We start from the raw sequence: 24064 nt of genomic DNA on the forward strand, positions 1-24064 counted from the left end.
ATTGAGAGATAATTCAGCGTGTTCAGCTCTAAATGATTACCGATGCTTCTGTTGATTTCAAACACAGATTCCGTACTATTGCTTTAATGCCACCGTTGCCTAAACTGACCTGATAGGGGCAGTATGGTTACGCTGAGTCCACCAGGACTTGGGCGGGTTGAGGTAACGACACCAGAGCTCCCAATCGAAGCCCTGGGCAGACAGCGGGTACTCCTCGATCTCAAACGTGTCAAACTTGATGTTGTCGAAGGACGGGGAGATGACCCGCCTCTTGTCCTCCTGGATCCTCAGCAGGATTGGCTCCGCCCTGGTGGAGGGACCAGGGACAGGTTACATACCTCTCAAGTCTGACATCACACTGTAGTGCAAACTGTGCCCAAATAAGGATTCCGTTTCTAAGCTCTTCTCTCTATGGGAAAAAATGAATGAAAAATGATTTTACATGATTGCTCCTATCAATGTCTGTGGTTAATAGGATTTATCCAGATGGACATTCGGCCCTACATAGGTTCCTCTTATGATTGCCACTTTGAATTCTGAAGCCGTTAAATGACAGGTTTGGAATTTAGCAGAAATGCAAGCAGAATGTTAAAAGGTTATTTAGAATCATATGCAGTACAACGTCCGATATCGAAGTTTCGTCAAATGGTGCACTCTCGAGATATAGCCCATCGCCACTAACACACTCAATGGATCCATAGGTGCATAGACAAAATCCCTCAAAAACACCTTAAACTCTTGTTTTCTATGACAGGAAACTCACTGAGTGGTCATTGGTGTCCACTGATGTTCTGCCAAAAACATTCCCAACCTTATAACATGACTTAAGCACTACAATACCGTATTCAGAAACCTTTTTTGCATCGTGTCTCATTTGCCAACCTTGTCTAGTTGGCTAAACATTGACTTACTGTTTAGCCTACCAATTGACATTGTTTGAGTTCTGTGTTGGCTTACAAGCCGAAACATCAATAGCCAACAACACGAAATGACAATTCAGATAGTACTTTATCCCCATAGGCTAGAAAACATATACTAATACATTTGTCTGTAGTCATTACATTACATTACACTAGTCATTTAGCAGACGCTTTTATCCAAAACGACTAATAATTGCATTTAACGTAGGAAAAGCCAACGTACAGTACTACTACTTGCCAGAACTCACAAGAGCATCTCCTTTCCAAAACAAGTGACTATACAAGAGTATAATCTAGTGCTGAAGGCAAAGTGAAAGAATTGCTATCTTAAATACAATAGGTGCTTAAGAGGGAGGATCGGCCTGTCAGGTAGGATGCAAACAGGGAGTGTGCAGAGCCAAATCTACAAATTAATTTCATTACGCATTGACTGCCAACTCTATCTCCGTACTGTATATAAACTTTGATAGAAGAAAACAGGGTGATTACCCACTACAATGATCAACTTCTCTGGGCCAGGCTGCACCTGCAGTCACCCCACTCTCTCGGGATATTTGCATAACGCAATTTGATTGGCTTGTGTCTATGCCTGCGCTGGTGCTTGAAAGTACCAATAATAAGTAATAGTAATAATTCAAATAGAGCTGTAAAAAGGCTTTACCTGTGGTATCATGAATAAACAAGGGCTCTTAACCAATCACATTGTGAGGTCGGAATGAGATGTTGATTTGATTGCACATAGACACCTCTTACCAGATCACAGACTTTACATCTATTGTCTTTATTAATGCTTATTGTGTTGTTTGTATGTATCATGTGTGTACTTATTGTGTTTTGTATTGTGTTTTATTGTTTTTACTGTAAAGCACTTTGGCAAACTACTGGTTTTAAATGTGCTATACAAATAAAGTTGACATTGACATTGACATTGATAAACAGGGTGATGTGAAGAAAATAGCAGGAAGTCAGACATGTTTTTTAATTTTTTTACATGAATGGTTGATCATATCAGCTGTACTGAGATGCTCAGATTAACACCAATGCCAGCTGCTAGCTTGTAATAACAGAGGAATATGTGTGTGGATGACTGAGAGGATGGAGAGCCTTGTGCATCCTCGTTAAATACTGTCGCTGCTCTGAGGCGTATGATTTAATTAGCTGCCGCGACACTGTTTGTGTATGTGTGTGTGTGTGTGTGTGTGTGTGTGCGCGCGTGTGCGTACGTGCGTGTTAGGAGGAACACACTCTTCTCTAATGTGAGCCACAGCACCTTTTGGAGTCAATTCAATTCTCCTGTGTGTGTGTGTGTGTGTGTGTGTGTGTGTGTGTGTGTGTGTGTGTGTGTGTGTGTGTGTGTGTGTGTGTGTGCTTCATCAACCTGTAAAGTCGCAGAGAGCATGACTAAGAGTTAAACTTCCTGTCAAACAACAGGAAGCTCAGATACACTCAGTTGCCAGGGACAACATCCAAACTCCACCCCATGCTTAAATGTTGGTAATAAGCTTGAGCCCCAGAATGACAGAAATAGAATGACAGGAATAGCATAGTGTGGTACTGCAGCCTCCATCTCACCAGCCAACGCTGAACTCCACATGAGCGTCGAACAGCGCCACGACGGGGGCCGAGGCCGCCCTCCAGCCACTGACCCGGGAGCGAATCAACCCCTCCCGCCTGGTGTGGCGGATCACCTTGATCAGGCCTGGTCTCTGGGCATTGGTCTCCTTCACAAACTGCTGCAGGTTCTCCTTCAGCTCAGCTGGAGTCACACACACACACACACACACACACACACACAAACATACATGCAAACACAAAAACATAAATGCAAACACATACATGCAAACACAAACACACACACACACACACACACACACAAAGACAGACAGATGAGTTAGTGTTAGTTGAGTTATCACATTAGGTAAAAGTGATGTAATACCGGCAGACCTCCACACTTCCAAGTGCTAATCGGCATGCAGGTACCTGTATGTCTCCCACCCCCCAATAATTAAACTCTCCAATACATTCATTAATATTAGTGTGGAAGTAATTACAAATCTGGCAGCGGTGAGAAACTATAAACACACCGTACGGTACATGGCAAAACACCTGGGGTCATTTTCTCAGACACAGCGTACAGTAGGCCTAGTGAGGTGTAATAGCTTCTCTAACCAGAGGCCTCCATTGACAGTAAAATGTCCAGGCCTAGGGTTGGCCTGTGTCTAGACCTGTCTGCTCTCACTCTTCAGCCAGTAAGGCAGGTCAGCATTCACCTACTATACTCAGTCAGAGCCTACTGGATATTGTAGATCATCTAGAGTGTGCTGGTCACAGTGTGGTGGTCTCAGTGTAGTGGTCACAGTATGCTCGTCTTAGCGTAGTGGTCTCAGTGAAGTGGTTACAATGTAGTGGTCACAGTGTGGTGGTCACAGTGTGGTGGTCTTAGTGTAGTAGTCTCAGTGAAGTAGTCACAGTCTGGTGGTCTAAAGGCGAAAAAATACCCCAGGCACGTTGTGGCATGGCGCCCCCCAACACACACTGAAAACGCTGTTGTAGTGTGGCACCGTGTGACTATCGTCAGCTGTGTCATGTAATCACTGAAGCACAGCTCGCCAGGCAGTGATCTTTTTGCCATTATCTTTATAAGAGCGAGACCCTGGGTCGTATGTCTCGGTGTGTTTCTCCACTTCGATGATCAATCCCTCGTTCATTTCCATTTTCCACTCTGTGATGACAGGCTGTGATTCATGATGAAACAATGTTAGTATGTAGGCCTAGTACCTAGGTGTTTATTAAAAAAAAATAGTGTAGTTAACTAAATATACTTTATATTTATTTGTGTCTTTGTGTATCACACTGTAGCCTACTTTTTCCGCAGGGAAATTTTTGTGCTCCCTCCGCATCACAAAACACTGGCCCCAATGCAGAGTAGGCTACTTACAGTAGATAATACACTCATGCAACATGCTTAAATTCCTAGTTCTTTAAATAATAAGAAATCCATATTAGGTGATAGGTTTAGAAATGTCAGTCTTAAATAGGCCTACTTTGGAGTGCACAGTATGTTTTGATTGATGTGATGTCATTAGATGTCATTTAGCTACATTATTATTATTTAGCTAAATCAACAGTCAAGACATGTTAGTGAAAATTACATTACCTGACCTTCCCTAGTGAAACTAATGCCGTCTGGACATTCAATAGGCCTAGGCTACTATCTGAATTGCGACGTTCAGCTTCATACAAAATTGTATAGGCTGTTTCCTTGTCAAAAAATGTCATAGAGTAGCTGGACTTTTCATTAAGTAAATTGATTAATTCTTTGATTTAAAACAGATCACAAACAAGTAGGCTATCTTCTTTTTGGGTCATTCCCACAGTCCATTATTGAGCAGAAATGCCTCGAAGATCAAGAGCAATGGCGTGAAATAGAGCAGCGTGCAGCACATACAGTATGCACCACGTTGCAGTGCGATAAGCCGTGGCCGGTGTCAGTGTTTAAATTGAATCTAAAAGGCGCAGCTGTTTTGGTCTTAGTGAAGTGGTCTCAGTGTGGTGGTCTTAGTGAAGTGGTCTCTGTGAAGTGGTCACAATGTGGTAGTCTTAGTGAAGTGGTCTCAGTGTGGTGGTCTCAGTGTGGTGGTCACAGTGTGGTGGTTTCTGTGAAGTGGTCTCAGTGTGGTGGTCTTAGTGTGGTGGTCTCAGTGTGGTGGTCTCAGTGTGGTGGTCTCAGTGAAGTGGTCTCAGTGAAGTGGTCTCAGGTGGTGGTCTCAGTGTGGTGGTCTCAGTGTGGTGGTCTCAGTGTGGTGGTCTCAGTGAAGTGGTCTCAGGTGGTGGTCTCAGGTGGTGGTCTCAGTGTGGTGGTCTCAGTGTGGTGGTCTCAGTGTGGTGGTCTCAGTGTGGTGGTCTCAGTGAAGTGGTCTCAGGTGGTCTTACGGTTGCTGCTGTAGTCGTCGACCAGGATGATCTCCTTGAGGAGGTGAGGGGGTGTGCGGTGCATGGCAGTGTGCACGGATCGCAGCAGGACCGACAGAGCCTCGTTGACGAAGATGAAGACGATGCTAAGCTGGGGCAGGTTAGACGGGTAGGACATGTTTCTGCACCTGAAGAAAGACAGAGAACAAAGCCGATTTTGTAGGTTTGCCCATTTACAAAGAAATGAACGGTCTATACTTTGAATGTTATGTTTATTTTAACAGTGAGACAGAATATTAAAAATCCAGAAAATCACATTATATAAACTATATAAATTGATTTGCATTTGATTGAATGAAATAAGTATTTGATCTCCTACCAACCAGCAAGAATTCTGGCTCCCACAGACTGGTTAGATTAGTCCTCTCGCTTTCAGAAAGTACTCCTAATCTCAAGCCATTACCTGTATAAAAGACACCTGTCCACAGAATCATCAGATTCCAACCTCTCCACCATGGGCAAGACCAAAGCGCTGTCTAAGGAAGTCAGGGACAAGATTGTAGACCTGCACAAGGCTGGACTGGGCTACAAGACCATCGCCAAGCAGCTTGGTGAGAAGGAGACAACTGTTGGTGGGATTATTTGAAAATGGAAGAAACACAAAATGACTTCGGTCTGGCACTCCACGCAAGATCTTGCCTCGCACCATCGCTGATCATGAGAAAGGTGAGGGATCATGATGGGAGCTACATGGGAGGAGCTTATTAATGATCTCAAGGCTGCTGGGACCACAGTTTCTAAGAAAAGTATTGATAACACACTACGCCATAATGGATTAAAATCCTGCAGCACCTGCAAAGTTCCCCCGCTTAAAAAGGCACATGTACAGGCCTGTCTGAAGTTTGCCGATGAACATCTGGATGATTCAGAGGAGGACTGGGTAAAAGTGTTGTGGTCAGATGAGACAAAAATTGAGCTCTTTGGCATCAACTCAACTCGCCGTGTTTGGAGGAAGAGAAATGCTGACTATGACCCCAAAAAGACCATCCCCACCGTCAAACATGGAGGTGGAAACATTATGCTTTGAGGGTGTTTTTCTGCTAGGGGGACAGGACTACTTCACCGCATCAAATGACTGATGTCCTTACCAAACGATCCTCACAGATTTTTGAAATATGAAAAATTGAGCCCACAGCACATCAAAAAGTTTTACTGTTAACAGTTCTGTATACAGTTCCTATTAATTCTCGCCAAATCAATGTCTGATCATCCTCATAAAAAGAAATGAAAGGAAGGGTTACCACAAAAATGTTCAGAGTAAGTTAATTTAGCAATAGAAATCCATAAGCCTAGGGCCAATAGACAAACTACCGGTGGAATGGTGCTCGAGCAATAGTGGGAGCCAGCTCGTCCATAGGGGACCTCCTGTACGTCCGCTAGCCTTGTGTTATCTGGGTTTATCCCTTACCTTTGTCCAGAAATAGAAGTTGAACCAATTGCAGCAAAATAGCTACAGTTACAGGAATCATCAGTGTAACTGCTTTAGCCATTGACCGCTACCATTAATGTTATGGAAGCTGCTGCATTTTCAAGTTCCTTGGTAGTGTAATGGATAAAGCATCTGACTCCTGTGCGGAAGGTCAGGGGTTCAAGCCCTGTTGAGGAAGATTTTTTTTGGTCGCTGGATGTTATAGAAGCTATGTAAAAATGTAGTAATAAAATACTGCTGTTGGTTTATAAAGCACTGAATGGTTTAGGTCCAAAATATATTTCTGATCTGTTGCTACGTTATGAACCATCCAGACCTCTCAGGTCATCTGGCACAGGCCTGCTTTCTGTCCCCAGAGTTAAAACAACATGGAGAAGCAGCATTCAGTTTTTAGCTCCACATATCTGGAACAAACTTCCAGAAAACTGCAGGTCTCCTGCAACTCTCAGTTCTTTTAAATCAAGACTGAAGACTATTTTTGACGCTGCTTTTTTATTTTTATTAAATCAAATAATTATTCATTCATGCACTGCACTGTAACTTTTATTTCTGTATTTTATTTTTCCTGCATTTTGTTTTAAATGTCCTTTTTTTGCATTTCGGTTGATATTACCTTTTATGTGTTTCTTGCACTTTGTCCTGTTGCTTTTAATGTCTCATGTAAAGCACTTTGAATTGCCTTGTTGCTGAAATGTGCCATTGGAATGCCCTTAAATATGGTGGCAGTGGGCGAGGGCCCGATCATGTTCCCTTCGAACAGTAGAGCCCTACCATTTGGAATACAGCCCTAGCGTACATATCGGACCCAGGTATGATGATGTCATACTGACCCATCAGGTCTGAAGTCTGGGATTGGTCGGTCCAGGGAGAGGCGGTCGCTAAGGTAACCATTGTAGCCATAGTACTGGAACTTCTTCAGGGCCACACGGCGGCTCTCTGGTCCGAGGTCACGCCCCCAGCGAGTGAACAGGGTAGAGTCAGAGGCAGACTCCACTGAGTCTTCACTGTCCTTCTGGGGCCTCTCTGGGGTGTACAGAGTAGGATGGAGGGAGAAAGAGAAAGAGAGAGACAGGACAAAAAGAGAGAGAAAGAGAGAGCATTATTTTAATTCATGAAACATTCTGTCCTTGCATTAGAAAGATTCATACCAACTGTATGGGGAAGGACAGGAAAGTCAATGCTTACAACTCATACAGTTGCTCAAGCTCCCTCCCTGAAATGAATTTGCATTCGCATCAATTCATTATCTAAATTATGCTGTGCTTCCCGGTGCACCCCAACAAGCGTCCCAACAGCAGCAGCAAAGAACACATACAGTATACAGTATTCTCTTTCTCTGACTGAGGCTCTCAAACAAACAGGAGAGCAACCAGGGGGGATTTGTCATTCCAGGAAGTTTTTATATTTTGAGCTCACGTTATATAATGTCTGTTGGTGTAGAAAAACTGTTGGTCAAGGTAAATAGAGTGCAATGTGGATCTGGACGTGAATTTCGTCTTCATTCACTCCATTGACGTTTCAGAAAATCCTCATATAGAGTTTTAGGAATGGAACCAAGCCAACTGGCTCGCTGATGAATTGTGACCACAAGTGCATATGATAGAAGCCACAAATCCATATGATATCAATCTTGTTTTTATAGTGGCAATAAGCGATTTTATACAACGGTATAGATCCAGTCCATTGTCTCTATTGGTCAGTTTGCATTCCAGCCGTGGCGATAACCACGATATCCCCATCATCTTTTAATATCAATCCACCTCTTATTAGTAGCCGTGGCAACGTCCAGATCAATGTTTACAAAGACAGTGCTGTAGCATTGTCGTTGCCTGGCAACGTTCCCTTTTTCAGCGGAGGTATCCGCAAATGATTAAATAGTGTCATTAAAAATACATTTTAAAGTTCGTATTGTCTTTCTTTTTGAAATATTGACGGATAAATGTGGCAACCGTTGTATAAAAGCATTATGGAACTCGAAGCCGTGGGATGTCACGGATATCTCCACGGCTAGCGGGTTGTAACGGCACTAGCGGGGTGTAACGGCACTCCACTGCGCGTCGTGCCAAACCACTCCCGCTAGACGTGCCGATATCCGTGACATCCCACTGCTTCTTGTTCCATAATGCTTTATTCTACCACTAGATGGCAGTAAGAGACGTTTTTGCAGACTAAAGGCATCCATTCCTAAAACGTATAGGCACAGGAGTGGAGCCAAGTTACGGGCTGTAATTTGACAACACAGGCTGAGATGCAGGAATAACAAGACGTGCTGACCGGTAGGGATGAGTCATTGAAGTTGGATGCTATTAGGACTCAATGAAACAATCTGATATCAGGTGGTTTTAATTAGTTTTGACAAAATGTTTTTAAAAAATCTGTTAATTCAGCTTTAAGAAAAACATATTTTATTTGAGATGTCTTGAAAAAAGTACTACACTACCCACAATCCTTAAGTGTAACAGCGACGTCTCTAATTGGTGGAGCTCGCTGTTACCATGGACATGGTACCATGGCCGTTTACAGCTCGCCGCGGTTGGCCATTTTGAGCATGAGACATTACTGCCTGCTACCACTGAACTCGACGCTCGTCTACCACAGAGCAACCATAATTTCCCTTTGTAATTATTTTCATTAAATGAATGAGAAACATCCAGTATTTTATATTATATGTTTATTGACATTAGTGACAAGGTAGCTAACTAGCAACAACAAAAGTGGTCACAAAACTTTGTTATTTTAGGTTGGAAGTCATTGGAAAGGTATCATTCGCAATGATTTTTGGGATGGGTAGTTCCTTCTTTCTTAAAATAATTATATATACAGTCTTGTATTAAGGTCACAATGCATCAGCTCACCAGTTGGCTTGGTTCCATGTTTAAAACTCTTTATATAAGGATTTTCGTAAACGTCAGTGAAGTGAATGTAGGTGAATAGTTCCCTCTCAAGAATCAGGGAGGCGAGTTGAGAGCTGCAGCATGATTCTATAAACAGAGACATGTTCTGGTGATGTTAATCATGCAGCAGTCTTTCACTAGAGGTAGAAGGAAACGGTGAAGTGCCTGAGGTAAACTCCTATTACCACAGGCTATATAATGTACTGTATATTCAGACAGCTGTTCCCCAAGAGCCTTGCAACCGAAATAACAATGAGAGTACCTTCCCAGAAGCCTTGTGGCATTGGGAATAATATTAGGTCATTGCAGAAAACATGATTGTAGTTCCGTTCAAATATGTGTATTGTGTGTGTGTGTGTGTGTGTGTGTGTGTGTGTGTGTGTGTGTGCGTGTGTGTCCTGTATGAGCCAAGCTGAGCAGGCATTGTCAGACAGCCAGTCTGTGCTAACCTCAGCAAGGTCACTACAGACTAATATTTACACACAAGCATGCACGCATTGTGAGGGAAATTGTGTTCATGACATTATGTTTTAAAATTCGTCTTATTCACCACTATTGAAGTTCTCTTCTTACTCCGAAGTTCACCGGTGTGTTTTTGAAGTTATTACTCTTTTTAAAGGGGTTTGTTACAGTACATAGGGACTGCACATGCTTCCTCTAGGTGTGTCTGCTACTCTCCTATCGGATGTAATTTCTGTTATTTATTTTCATTACTTATTTTCTACTTTGTATACTGTATTGTATGTTTTGTACTGTATTCTATTTTTGTATTTTGTAGGGTTTCAAGGTTTCAAATAAAATCAAATAAAAAAAGAATCCACTACAGCATACATGCACGAGCGTGAGCGCGCATGCATGCACGCACGCACACACACACACGCATGCACACGCGCACACACACACACACACACACACACACACACACACACACACACACACACACAGTCCAGAGAGATTCGTACATCACACACTCCTGATTTCCATTGGTCCAAATTGACCTCTCTGGTCTCTACAGTTCCATTCCCCTCCTGTCATTGGCTGCATAAGGTCAGCTCTGCTGTGGAGGCATCAAGGGAGGTATCCCAGCAGCCTTTGCTCTTTTAAAGTAAATACTTGTCCACTCAGACGAGAGGATTTTAGGGACCTGGATCGGTAGAGAGAGAATGTGCTCCGAAAATTAAGTCCCTCTCTCTCTCTCTCCCTCCTTCTCTCTCTCTCTCTCCCTGATTCTCTCTATCAAAGGTTTTTTTTTGTAGTCACTGAGAAAAAAAACGCAATTCGTGGGGATGGAGAAGGTACATTTGTTCTGGAACACTGACAGAATCTCTCTTAAATCAGTCAGAAGATAATTTCCACACTGAGCACATACTTCCAACTACTGACGGCACAATTGATTTAGCTTTCCTCACCCAAGATGATTAGAGGGAGCCCTCGGAAGCGCAATCCCTGTCCACCAGCGGAGATGAATCAAGTGCATCCCGAGAAGAGAAGCTACTGAAGGATGTGTATTTCCACCCAGGTCTGCTGGAATTGTTGCTGTCTCTTAAGAGCCACAGCTAATCATCAGTGAAACAGATGGCCATGCCCGCCCCCCTCTGGTTATAACCAGATTAATGAGTGAAGCGACATCTTGAGAAGTAAAAGCTTTCGTTCCATCCAGACAAGTAGGTGAGATCCAGCCCCCCCTGTGTGCACCCCCCGAGTCTAGTCTTGTTAGTTTGTTTCTGAAAATATATTCAGACCATGCAGATTTCGGCTGGTTTCAGAGCACAGCCGGTGCAGTAAAGTAAGTGGCTGTTTGTGTGCAGCACATGGATCGAATCCCAGTCTGGCTGCTCTACTTTCCTTTTCTATTTTGTACTCTGCTCATAATCTGACCTATAAACTGTAAACTGTATAGGCTTGAAGAAGAAGAGAGAAAATACAAAGCGTTATACACTGTAAAGTTCATTATATACACAATACAAAAAACGAGGGAGTTCATCCCCTTATTACCCACCCGACTATTAGTCTCCATCCTAATCCTTCCTGCTGGGTGCACACAGCGTGACAACCTGCAGTATCTGTCTAAATGGGCCTAGTTTTCTACCGGGCTCGACTATCCTAAACCCTCCTCTGTGAGCCATGAATCAGCTTCAGCTGCAGTCAGGGCTAAGTTACATCATTATCCATCCAGGCTAAAGATTACCCACAAGGCGTGTCATGAAGCCACACACACACACACACACTCAGCCAAATACTCACAGGCACACACACAGCGCACACACAATCTGAAGCGATAAGTTACTGGGACAGTCATTCGTGACTGGATGGCGACAGGCAGTCAAATAGACTAACGTATCAAATAAGCATTTATTTGGGAACATGTTAGCTGGCCAGCATAACAACCAGTTGGCTTTTTGTTTTGACAACTGATAAGTTGATGTTGCAAAGGAAACTAGCCTGCAAACGAAACTAGCCTGCAAACACTTTTTTCCAGAATGTTTTTTCAGACAGATATTTTGGCGACATGACATCATGACGTTGTTACACATCGCTGCACTGGAAGTCCGTTTCAATCCAGATTCCTTTACTGGTACAGTAACTTCATACAAAAACACTGCCTCCAAATGATACTGCCTCGCTAGACAGCAAGGCAGCAGGCAGCTGCCTACCGTGTGGGACACAGCCTGTCCAAAATTCTGAACTACCCCTTTCTTTTGCAGTCATTCTGCAGGTTCATTCAGCTGCAATAGGAGATGATTCTACAGACTTTCTGACCTAATCCAACTACATTCCCTGTTCCCTTTATCTTCTGATTGCTTCAAAAAGGGGTTTATCTGTTTAAGTGTCTGATAAAGAAGCAGAGGTTGCCGTCTCTGCAAATGGCTTTGAATTGTCGAGAAACCACGCAGTCCTCTATCCGTTAACTGAAGCCTTGCTATCCTGGAGTTGCGGCATTTAAATATTCAGAGAAACAGATCGGAATGTTTTCCACAGAACAAGACATTTGCAGCAACACTCCACTCGCTCACAGATGGTGCGCTTGCCTGCTGCTTGTTCTCTGGCAAGCAGAGCACAGGCAGGGTTAGCGGGCACAGTCCTCCTCCAGCCTCTGTTCTTCTCCCCAACAGGGCCGATGGAGGAGAGTAGGTGTTTTCCGCTGATGCTTTTGTTGCAAACACTCAACACGGTCCAATGTGAACCTGCAAGCACCCTCCCAGACTATAAATAGAGTTTTTAACACGGTCGAGAGCCATCTGAGCTGGCTGCAAGCAGAGAGACACTGAATCTCAGGGAACTATGACCAGGGTTGTCCGGTGGTCCAGAGCAACTCTGCCAGAGACTTAAAGACTCTATTAGCTCTAGGCTTTAGCCCAGCAGGCTAACACCATCTGAAGGCATGCAGGAGACAGGGTTTGATACCCAACACAACACTTTAAGGCCCTGTCATTTCGAATCATTTGAGAGGGAAGCCGCAATGTATGAATAAAGACTGAACCAGTGCAATTAAATTGAGTTTTAATTAATTTAATGAATTGCTTGATGAGGGCTTCTGTGTCTGACGCCAATGCAAACTGTGACATGCATGAACTTTATATGCATTATAACACAAGCTGACCTTTAAAGGAGATGTTCTTTTTCGACAACCTGGACCTTATTTACGGCATATCATAAGACGTTTGACTCACCGAGATAACTTTGGTGTAATTCGGAGGCCTGTAGAAGAAATTTAAAATCCAGCGCGAGCCAGTATATCCATGTAATGGCGGCGGACGGGGCACTGAGAATGCAGCTTCTAAAAAATGTATTTTCTGCTGCGAAACAGTTGTTTTCATCAATCTGTTTTTATGAATCGCTAGTTGTGCTTCCCTAAAGCGAGGGCTTGTTGTGGTTTTCAAATATGTGGTCTTTAGCCTCTGTAATATGATCTTTAGAAACGTCTTTAGAAACGAAATACAGCTTCCCCACTTGCTCCAGCACGCATGCGCACAGCGCGCAGACTGGCTTTGCAGGAGAGAGAAGGAGAGGCTGAGATGCTTGATTTGCATGTCTGCAATAGACCTTTCCTATTCAGGCGGTAAGTCCTCCCCCCCAGTTACTGTTGCTATGCCCCACAAGCTTTGGAGCAAGAAATGTCCACTGAACAACACATACCTGATGATTCTCTCAAGGATTCCAAACAATATTGCTGTATGTTATTTGCCAAATGCCACTTTGTCTAAGAGATTTCTACAGAAAGGCCTGAACTATTTTATACAAGGAGACAACATTCGAGTTGATGCTAGGTGTCTATGCGGAAGACACAGACGCCTCACAAACTCCAGATTGAAATTCATCAGGACAATATTGTGGAGTCTAATTGCATATGTAAAGCAGGGTGAGTAATTTAGTGGCATCCATTGTTAGAGTATATGCCTGTGAGAATGATCTGTTAACTACTAGCTATGGGCTAATAGACCTTTCCGACCTATCAATCACGCGGAGAATAATAACCAATAAGGTTGCTTGATTTCTTAAGACTATGCCTCATGTCCCACAAACAAAGCCTGTCCCACATTGTGTTCATAGATAAGAAATTAGTTTGAAGAAAATGGTTCTTAAAACATACAGAAAACCGGCCTGCAGGCTGCTGTACCATAATGTTATTAGAAAACAAGCTGCAGGATACTCCACACCTCCCTCCACACATCAGTTTACAGCAGCACCAACACAAAAAGCTATGAAGCTAGTAACGTTAGGTGCTTGATGTACAGTAGCGAATCAGCCCGTAGCTAGTAGTCATCATTCTCAAAGTAAATCATTCTCACAGGCGTATTTTCGGAGGTAATGACATTGAGGTTGAGGTCTGTGCATATTTTTAAATAATGTTATTGATGTAGGATGTTTTTGTACTTTTCTTTGTAGGGCACCATTGTAAATAAGTCTCAATGGGCTCCCCTGGAGAAATAAAGGTTAAATCTAAAAAAGAAAAATCTAAAAATATATATTACTCAAAAAATCAATGAATCCACAACCCATCCATCACAACCGAGACAGTGAGAGAGAGAGAAAGAGAGAGAGAGAGGGAGAGAGAGAGAGAGAGAGAGAGTGGAAAATTGTAAGCTTTTGTATGAGGCTGCAGTCAAATACAGTAATTCTATCCTCCAAGCCTCTTCCAAGGCCAAGCCCATCATCATGCCTGATAGGTATTTAGGGTACTGTGTGTGCATTATCCTCTGATAGGTATTTAGGGTACTGTGTGTGCATTATCCTCTGATAGGTATTTAGGGTACTGTGTGTGCATTATCCTCTGATAGGTATTTAGGGTACTGTGTGTGCATTATCCTCTGATAGGTATTTAGAGTACTGTGTGTGCATTATCCTCCTCCCAGTGCAGTGACACCACAGGCCAGTGATTTTAAATTGTTTAGATAACACTGGACACAAATTGATATGACACAAACACTCACAATCACACACACACACACACATATACGCATGCATACCTGTACATGCATTCAAGTACGTGCACACACACATCAAATCACTTAGATAACACCGAGGCGTGAGGGGGAGTTGAGGGATGGGCAGAGGGAGATGACCTCTGTTCTGCTAAGGCCAGAAAGGAGAATGTGTCCAGCCGGTCTTGACACTCGTTAGCTACAGTCCCATTTCCCCGGCAGAGAGGCTCATGGGAACAGACAGCCCACTCATGTATCCTGGGGAAACATATTTGATTCATTTCTTGGACGAGCCATTTACTCCGGCTCTCTAGGGAGAGGAAGGCTCTTAGCGAGGAGACTGGGGGGTTGGGTGGGGACCTGGTAGCCAGAAGTATAGGGCTGGGGCTGAGGTATAGGTATAGAGCAGGGGCTGGGATATGGAGCTAGGGACCAAGCAGCATCACGGTGGCATCATGCTAACTCTCAGCGTAGTCTACAGCTACACGATGAGCAGGCGGGTGTAAGATAAGAGGGATCAAGCGGATACTAATGTCTGTCCTAGCTCACTGACTATAAGGCAGACTGTCCAGATGGTGCCCAACGGAGGGCATGTCAGCATGCCATGTGTGGGGTTGGGATGAGGGAGTGGAGGGAGGGAGAGGTGGGGGAGGCCAGATGTAATTCTCTGTGACCGACAAGCCCTCCAACCACCAGTCCGTTTACCTTACAATGCATCGACGTAACGATTTACATTAAGTTGAGCCCCACTGTCGGTCTCAGAGGGATATGAGCTCTATATCCAGTCATGCAGTGGAGCACTTCTCTTCCTCGTCCAGTCATTCTACTTGCACAGCAGGTTATCTGAGATCCAACATGTTTCTGGTAGATCTTCACAATAGAGTGAAAGCCTGACCCAGATATCTGGGTGGCTCTAAGTCAATGATGTCATCAAAGAGCAACTCTACCGTTGGGGAAGTGTGGATAGACATCTGAAGCCTGCCTGCCTGCCTGCCCTACTCTACTCAGTGACAACCCCCACAGAACAGAGCAGAGCTGGAAGAGATATAGGGCCTCAGATCACCTAGTTCCCATTCTATCAATCATCCATAGTGCCTCAAAGACAAGACTTCCTCTCTCTCTCTCTCTCTCTCTCTCTCTCTCTCTCTCACACACACACACGCACACACACACTGCACTGGTACCATGTGCCTCATTCTCTTCCATAATCTATCTTGCTGTCTCACTATGTGTGTCCCCCTTTCTGGCTTCAGTTTCATTACTTCCATGTCAAATAGCCTGTCTCTCTCTGATGCCAAGGGAAAAGACTGTGGGTCTCACATGTTGGTGATGAACCAGACTAGTCCATATGCCCACATATGGCATATGGCCACCATGATGGCATATGGCCACTACAGATGGTACTCCCTGTACCTGGGAGTCTTACAGTAGGATCTCTATGGCTGTGCTGTGGTGCTGTGTGTAGTTAATAATGTGTGTGTGTGTGTGTGTGTGTGTGTGTGTGTGTGTGTGTGTGTGTGTGTGTGTGTGTGTGTGCAGGCAACTGAAACAGCTAATTTATGGTGATTAATATACTGTTTGATTCCCACTATTGTGAGAGAGAGCTGGAATATAAAGAGGTGGCATTCAGGTGAAGATGAGTAGTGTGGCTCGGCAAACACATCTCCAATTAAAGGACTTACATAGAGCGAGGGCTTGTTGTGGATTTTCACATGCCTCTGTAATAGGATCTTTAGAAACGTCTTTAGAAACTAAATAGCTTCCCCACTTGCTCCAGCACGCATGCGCACAGCGCGCAGACTGGCTATTCTCCGTTACGTCTGTAGGCTACACTCACGGCTCACATTCTCTACTCTACGATCGGCTTGTTGGTGCCTGGAATATTGTGTGCAATATGCCTGAATATTTATCAGATTTTGAGGATATAGAAGATGACTTAGAATATGATGGACGCCGATCGTAGCGTAGAGAATGTGAGCTGCGAGTGTAGCCTACAGACGGAGAATAGCCAGTTTGCGCGCTATGCGCATGCGTGCTGGAGCAAGTGGGGAAGCTATTTCGTTTCTAAAGATCATATTACAGAGGCATGTGAAAAACCACAACAAGCCCTCGCTCTATGTAAGCACAACTAGCGATTCATAAAGACAGATTGATGAAAACAACCGTTTTTAGCGGCAGAAAATAGATTTTTTAGAAGCTGCATTCTCAGTGCCCCGTCCACCGCCATTACATGGATATACTTGGCTCGCGCTGGATTTTAAATTTCTTCTACAGGCCTCCGAATTACACCAAAGTGATCTCGGTGAGTCAAACGTCTTATAATATGCCGTAAATAAGGTCCAGGTTGTCAAAAAGAGCATTCTCCTTTAACCTTCCTGGTCCAACTCCTTGGAGGAGCTTCAGAGCTATAACAAGCCCAGCGGAGAGTAGGCAGCCCACAGTCCCTGAGGAACAGGGAGGGTGGAGCTGAAGGTGGTACTGGCAACAGGAACGTACAGTATGTAGGTTAATTAATATGCAGCTAGCCTCACAGTAACAAACCAGGCAATAAATGGGACCACTGTTTCTCTACCAGTGCAGACCTGAAACAGGCGCAGGTGATTTCAGGAGCATGCACAGCTGATTTCTCCGGCTGGCAATTTTCTCCCACATTTAGAGGTCTCATGCCAAAATGGCTGCATGTACATGCTCCAGCCCAGGGGGAGACACAGGGTTCACATCCTTTCTGTATTTCTGTACTGTTCTGATTTACACATGATTTAGCGCTAGTTTTTGTGTTTTACTCTCTTTTGTGAGAGAAATAAGCGAGAGATCACATTGACAGACAGACAGGGGATAGTGAGCTGAGCAGTAGTGACCCATCACTGCTGGGGCCCCTGTGTTTGGCTGACTCCAGCCCTGTTTTGCCTCCCTAGCAGGCCACGGCAAAGAACAGTGTGCTGGCTACCACAGACTGGTAGAACAGTGTTCTGCTACCACAGACTGGTAGAACAGTGTTCTGCTACCACAGACTGGTAGAACATTCACAGCAGCCTGCTACACACATCAAATGACTTATCCTAAGAAAGAATAGTCTGCTCAGTCCTTTCCTATAGAGGGCCTCAGTGTTGTCCATCCAGTCCAGTTTTTTGTTCAGGTGCACTCCCAGGAACTTGAATGAGTCCACCATCTCCATTTTCTCCCCCTGGATGATAATAGGGGTTGGGGGTCTCTTGTTCCTTCTGAAGTCCACCACCGGCTAGCGACGCGTGAGATAGTAAACAAATACCGTAAAATACTACAAAGGCTGCACAGGCTCAAACTAGTTGCCTACGCTCCGTCAAAAGGGAGAAATTCTCATTAATTTATCGGGTTATAAGACGCGGTCCGGATTGGATGGCTTCTGGGTCCAGATCCGGACCGCTGATGGTCCGGTGAACATTGGTGATGGCTGATTTAGATGATCAAACTGGGGCTGCAGTTAGGGATGTTTCTCAGCAAACCCCCTTCACTAAATTTGTAGTGAAGGGTTTGCATCCTTACGCCACGGTAGAAGCCCCGGAATTTCAGTAGGTAAATTCATTGTATTTTTTTTGACATGAGGGAAAATCAACATGAATCAGCCGATTAGAATCAAACAGGAGGGATTTACTAGCTATCTACCGTTCGAGTTAAGCTAGCCTCCATTTTGTTAAGACAGCTAGCTAACAGTAGCCTAACTAGATAGCTTACTAGAATGTTCACTAGCTAAGGTTGGCTAGAACGTTCACTAGCTAGCTAACGTTAGCTAATGTTCTTGTAAGCTAGCTAGTTACCGTTAGCTAGCTAGCTAATGTTATGCTTGCTTTCACCCCTAAAAATATTCGGATAGCGATACATTTCACAGGAGAGCATACTGAAACTGGTTAGATTACACCCTGTTCTTCCCTTCTCTGAAAAGCACATTCAACATAGTTTTTCAACGCATTTACCTGTACGTATGCCCCATTGACCAGAGTGAGCCTGAATAAAAACTGCAGCTAGCTCAATACTGGAGCGATCAGTGAAATGATGGTCTCTGTGTTTCAGGTTCATGGTAGGCAGACGACAAATAGTGCTAAATGTCCAAAATAGCACACTACCCCTTTAATGCAAGAACTGTAGCATTTCTGCTACAGTATTGTTTATTGTTTATTGGCAAAGATCCCCATTAGCTGACGCCAAGGCGTCAGCTAGTCTTCCTGGGGTCCGAAAAAACTTTACAACATTCACATGATAAAAATGCAACTTAGTGCATTACACAAACCAAGTAAACACACATTCACACAATAACTCAACATACAGTACCAAGATAACAGAAAATAATACATGGCTCAACATTATCATCATGGGCTCTCTAGTAAATTAATTCTCAACTTGTTTTTGAAGCTAACAATGCCTTGTGTTTCACTTATGCCACTTGGAAGACAGTTCCGTGCCCAGATAGCCCTATATAGGAGAGTTCTTTTCAAACTATTAGATTTTGCATGGGGTAGATTAATCAACCCTCTACTTGCCCCTCTTGTGAAATGCCTGTGCACATTCGATCTGTAGGTTATTTTGTTGAAGATAAAATTGGGATGAGTTAAAATGACCTTCTGAAAAAATATAAGTAAGTTGGCAGATAGTCTTTTTTGACATTCAACCATTTCAGACATTCATGCATAATACAAACTTTAGATCTATAAGAGCAGCCAAGAACTAGTCTGGCTGCCTTGTTTTGTGCCACTTGTAACATATTAAGCAGACTCTTAGAAGCAGAAGCCCACACAACAGAACAATAATCCAAGTGGCATAGGACCAGAGCACTGACAATTTGTTTAAGCAGAGGGAATGGAAGGAAAGATGCACACTTTCTCACAGTAGCGACAGCTCTACACATTTTGAACAGTTTTGGTGATGTGATCAGACCATGATAATGAACTATAAAGCCAGAGGCCTAGGAGCTTAGCTTTTTCAACCTGCTGTATGGGTTGACCTGCAATTTAAAATCAGTGTAGGTTTACATGCTAGTCTTTGATTGGACCCAAATGTCATACAGGCAGATTTAGAAATGTTAAGAACCATCTTGTTTGATTTAATCCAGTTGTATAAAATGTTTAGTTCACTGGTCAAAACCTGGTTAAGTTCTGAGCAAGCGTTTGCAGCATAATAAAGTCGAATCATCCGCATATAGAGTTAGATTTGCCTGTCGAATAGAAATTGGCATGTCATTTGTGAATAGAGAGAATAAGAGTGGCCCCAAGCAACTCCCCTGTGGGATACCGCAGTTTAACACGATACTTCTTGAAAAGGCACCATTAAAATAGACCCTCTGAGACCTAGAGGACAGATTGCTCCTGAAAAAGACAAAGACAAGCTATTAAAGCCATAATAAACTAATTTTTGTAATAAAATATCATGATCGATCACATCAAAGGCAGCATTGAAGTGCAACATAACTGCACCGATCAGCATTGACCCGTCAATGGCTGAGAGCCAACTATCTGACATTTGTGCCAAAGCAGTGCAGGTAGAATGACCTACCCTGTATGTATGCTGGTGTTCAGTTATTAAACCATTCACTAAAAAGTAGGCTTGGACTTGCTCAAACACAATTATTTCTAATAATTTGCTGAGAACAGTTAGAATGCTAATACAGTAGGCCTGCTATTGAGGGATTGGAATAAATTTACCCTCTTTCCATAATAATGGACACACAGCTGATTAGACATCTATTAAAAATGTGACAGATTGGTACAGAAATATGAGAAGAAGCTATTCTCAACAATCTGCTGTCAAATTGGTCAGTGCCAGTGGATTAGGAGTCCGGCAGAGAGCGCAGTAGCCTTTCCACAGTTTCAGCATTGACTAGTTGAAATTCAAAAGTATAGTTTTTACCCTTCATAATGTAATCTTTTATCAGCGTCTCAGCGAGTTGTTATTGCCTGTGGGGTCCATTCCCTGTCTAAGTTTGACGACCTTGTTAATAAAATAGTCATTAAAATAGTCAGCAATGTGAAGAGGCTTTGTTAGGTAAACACCTTCCAATTCTACAAATGAAGATTGAGCAGATTTTTTACCCATGATTTCGTTCAATACAGTCCATAATTTTTTACTGTCGTGACTGCTTTCTCTCTTGATAATAGGCTCTATTTTTTAATCTATTCAATTTAGTAACCTGGTTTCTTTCTTTCCGTATACCCACTTCTTTAATTAGAGTATACCCACTTTAGTCACCACTACACCCCTGGAGGACAGGGTGCATAGTGAGCAGCTCCATGTACCCCTGCCATACATCACACAGCCAGAGAGGAAGAAGTAGGGGTGTGCGTGTGTGTGTGTGTGTGTGTGTGTGTGTGTGTGTGTGTGTGTGTGTGAGAGAGAGAGAGAGAGAGAGAGAGAGAGAGAGAGCAGATTTCTCCTTGCATGCAGCCTTTCTTGACTGTATAAGTCACACAGTTTGTTTGCAGCGTGGACCCTCGTGCCTTGAAACCACACACAGTAATCTTACCTCAAAAGGCCACAGTCAATACCACTGAGCCAGAAAAACTCTGTGAGACCTTTTTAAATGCACTTTGTGGGGACTTTCACATGTCATATTTCAAGGTAAAAGCACCCCATGCAGCTCTAGAGCCCCAGACTGAGTACAGTGACTGTTCCCTCTCCATTTGTCCTTGGGTAAATCCAGGGCATAGAGACAATTCTTAAATGCTAGTGGAAAATGCTAAACTACTTAATCTAATGAACTGCTATAGACGGTTGTATTACAAAGTTGTATTTATACATCTTATTAGACAGTCTGACATCCGATAAAACACCTGTAAGACTGGCACATCAACTCAGTGTACAGAATGTGGATGGCAAACAGGCAGGTCTGATGAAAGATAGAGGCTAGTGGTGAAAATATTTCTCATTTCTACAGGGAGGATTAGGATTAGGATTAGGATCGATAATCTGGACGGCACAGATGGACAGACACACAGACAGCACACAGATTTACCCCTCTCCACATTCCACTGGGAGTAAAGCCACAGCCACAGGGCTACACAGAGCAATGTTGCTCAGACAGAAGACAGAGAGAGAGGGAGTGAGAGGGGAGGGAAAGAGAGCAAGAGAGAGAGAGAGAAAATTCAGAGATGCGTCATGTGGTTGATTCCCAATACGCTCCATCACAACGTTTTTCCTCTCTTCATGAGCTTCTCCAGTAGACTCCCTCTCCCTTGGAGAAATATGATATGAGAAATTCACTAATATAGTTATCATTGAAGAACAGAAAAAAGCAGCTTCAAAGGATTCAAAAAGGTTCACGACCCATCTCTTTGTCAAAACCAATTTACTATCCACATGCAGTGAGGCAGGGACTTGACAGTTGCCATTCTGGGTGCAATAGGAGCACAAACACATATCCTGACAGGGCCGTGGGCATCTTCTAGAGGAGGAACCCTGCTGTGTTCATCCCATCAGCAGGACTGATTCCTTCAAACATAATCTGGTGTGAAAATTCATCAAGGTCTTGGGTACATTAATTCAGAATAATCAACAGCATATCCAATCACAAGACAGGCTGGACGTTTGAGTCCCATATACACACCCAAACACAAATCCAAGCACGCAGGGCATGTCATGTTTCCATAACGAGAGATGATAAGAATACAAGATTGCTGTTCTGCCTCGTTGATTTCATTCCAAATGGTGTTTGGAGAAGATATGTGAGACATGGGTGAAGATGCACGCATAATAATGTAGTTCCTGTTCTATTTACAGTACAGTACCATCACAGCGAAGAGAAACCAAACAGAATTATGATATGATAAACCATTTCCCTCTTACTCAAGGGAAAATTATCGATGTCACCATGGTTACATCTGCAAAATATGACGGAAGAAGCTCTCAAACTACTACACAAGGGCTTTTAGTAAGACCTAGACTGCTGCGTAAATCAAAAACGCAAATGATCATACAGTATCGTTACACTGATCTTAATAGACTCGAAAGAAACGGAGTTTTCTGAGTTTAAGGGAGCAGCCTCTTTCAGGCAGATCAGGACTTCTTAATGTTGGACTAAGAAAAAAATCTCTTCAATTCTCTGCCTCTCTTCTCTCTTATCAAATATTTTCCCGGATTTCAATCTCTAACATGGGTTCACTGATAATGGGATTAGGATTTACAATATTGTGAATACATAATTAAAACACAGATTGAACAGGGAATCTTACTGATTGCAGCTTTAGGGCAACCCTAACAACACAGAGCTCTAAGTCCCTTAGGCACATCAAAATGAAAGAGATAGCTGAACCCAAAATAACTATTCCTGCCAGAGTGTTGAAAGTGGTTGAGGAGAATCTCTTAATAAAAGGTTTGGATTCCCGCTGATCCCTTGCAGCGGACAGTCAGAGGAAATTAATCTATTCTTTCTGCTCCTTGCAGCATTACCCTCCCTGAAGACACACACACCTACACTTACATCACACACACACACACACACATATACGACAACACAGATTAGCTGCTGTATGTCCTCAAAGGATAATGGTTGTTGTTACGGAAGTACAGTACAGTGCTGTACATGGCACCCAGAGGGAAGTGGTGTTATAAGAACCCATCATTACTGAGGGGCCGCACACAGGTCAGTGGAGAAAATTGATTCTCCTGCTGTGGATTGAATATCTCTCAGCAGATCTTGAATGAGAGGAGAAGGGATTCAGTAACTTGCCAAATTCTCTCTCTCTCTCTCTCTGTGACTCACACACTGTATGCATGCACTTATAAATCGAAGGAAACTAATGCATTCACACAGCACTCTCAGCTTTCCACAGGAACTGTATAGTGTAATTGCATTTCAATTCAATAAACCTTTAATGCTTCTGAAAGCCAATTCAGTTGCAGCTAAATCACACACAATATGAGCTCACAGTGTGAACAATTGTTATCTACAGTAGCACAAGGGAAATGGTGGAGTGCCCTGCTGCTACTGTTCCATAGAGTGAAGTGGTTGGAAGGGACTCTAAAATCATGAAGAGAAATAATATCTTCTGGGAAAGAAATTCGTCAGTGTGGTCTAGGGATGAGACGGTATGGATTTTTGCAATACGGTACAGTACGGTATCTAGTTACACGGTACGGTTTACGGTATTTCATGGTATACGGCATTTCACCTCTCCAACACATAAAAAAAACAAGTATTTTACTTTGAAGGAACTACAGTGCAACACATGATGGAAAATACACACTATTGTAATTAAGATCAGTTTGTTAATAGCAAGCTTATATTAAATTACAAAATTAACTGTTGCAAGCAACTTGAAATGTGAAGTTTCAGAAGCGCATTATTGTGTAATACCGTGAACGTAATACCGTAGGAACATAAGGAATGTCACGGTTTTAATACCGTGGACATTTTATACCGCGGTTCACAGTTTTACGGTATACCGTCTCATCCCTAGTGTG

At 43.3% G+C, this 24064-nt stretch overlaps 1 protein-coding gene across 1 annotated transcript in view; it reads right to left on the minus strand.

The window, feature by feature from the left end:
* The window catches only part of LOC311321074 (polypeptide N-acetylgalactosaminyltransferase 18-like), a 48505-nt gene that overhangs the window by 21718 nt on the left and 2723 nt on the right, over nucleotides 1-24064 (minus strand). Inside the window, exons 2-5 of the mRNA XM_084452962.1 lie at nucleotides 7152-7344; nucleotides 4854-5020; nucleotides 2493-2676; nucleotides 110-307 (exon numbers count right to left, since the gene is read on the minus strand). Coding sequence (XP_084309088.1) covers nucleotides 110-307; nucleotides 2493-2676; nucleotides 4854-5020; nucleotides 7152-7344 — 742 coding nt within the window. The remainder of the gene's footprint in view (nucleotides 1-109; nucleotides 308-2492; nucleotides 2677-4853; nucleotides 5021-7151; nucleotides 7345-24064) is intronic.

Source organism: Borostomias antarcticus (genome assembly GCF_949987555.1).
Source record: "Borostomias antarcticus genome assembly, chromosome: 18".
NCBI classification, from domain to species: domain Eukaryota; kingdom Metazoa; phylum Chordata; class Actinopteri; order Stomiiformes; family Stomiidae; genus Borostomias; species Borostomias antarcticus.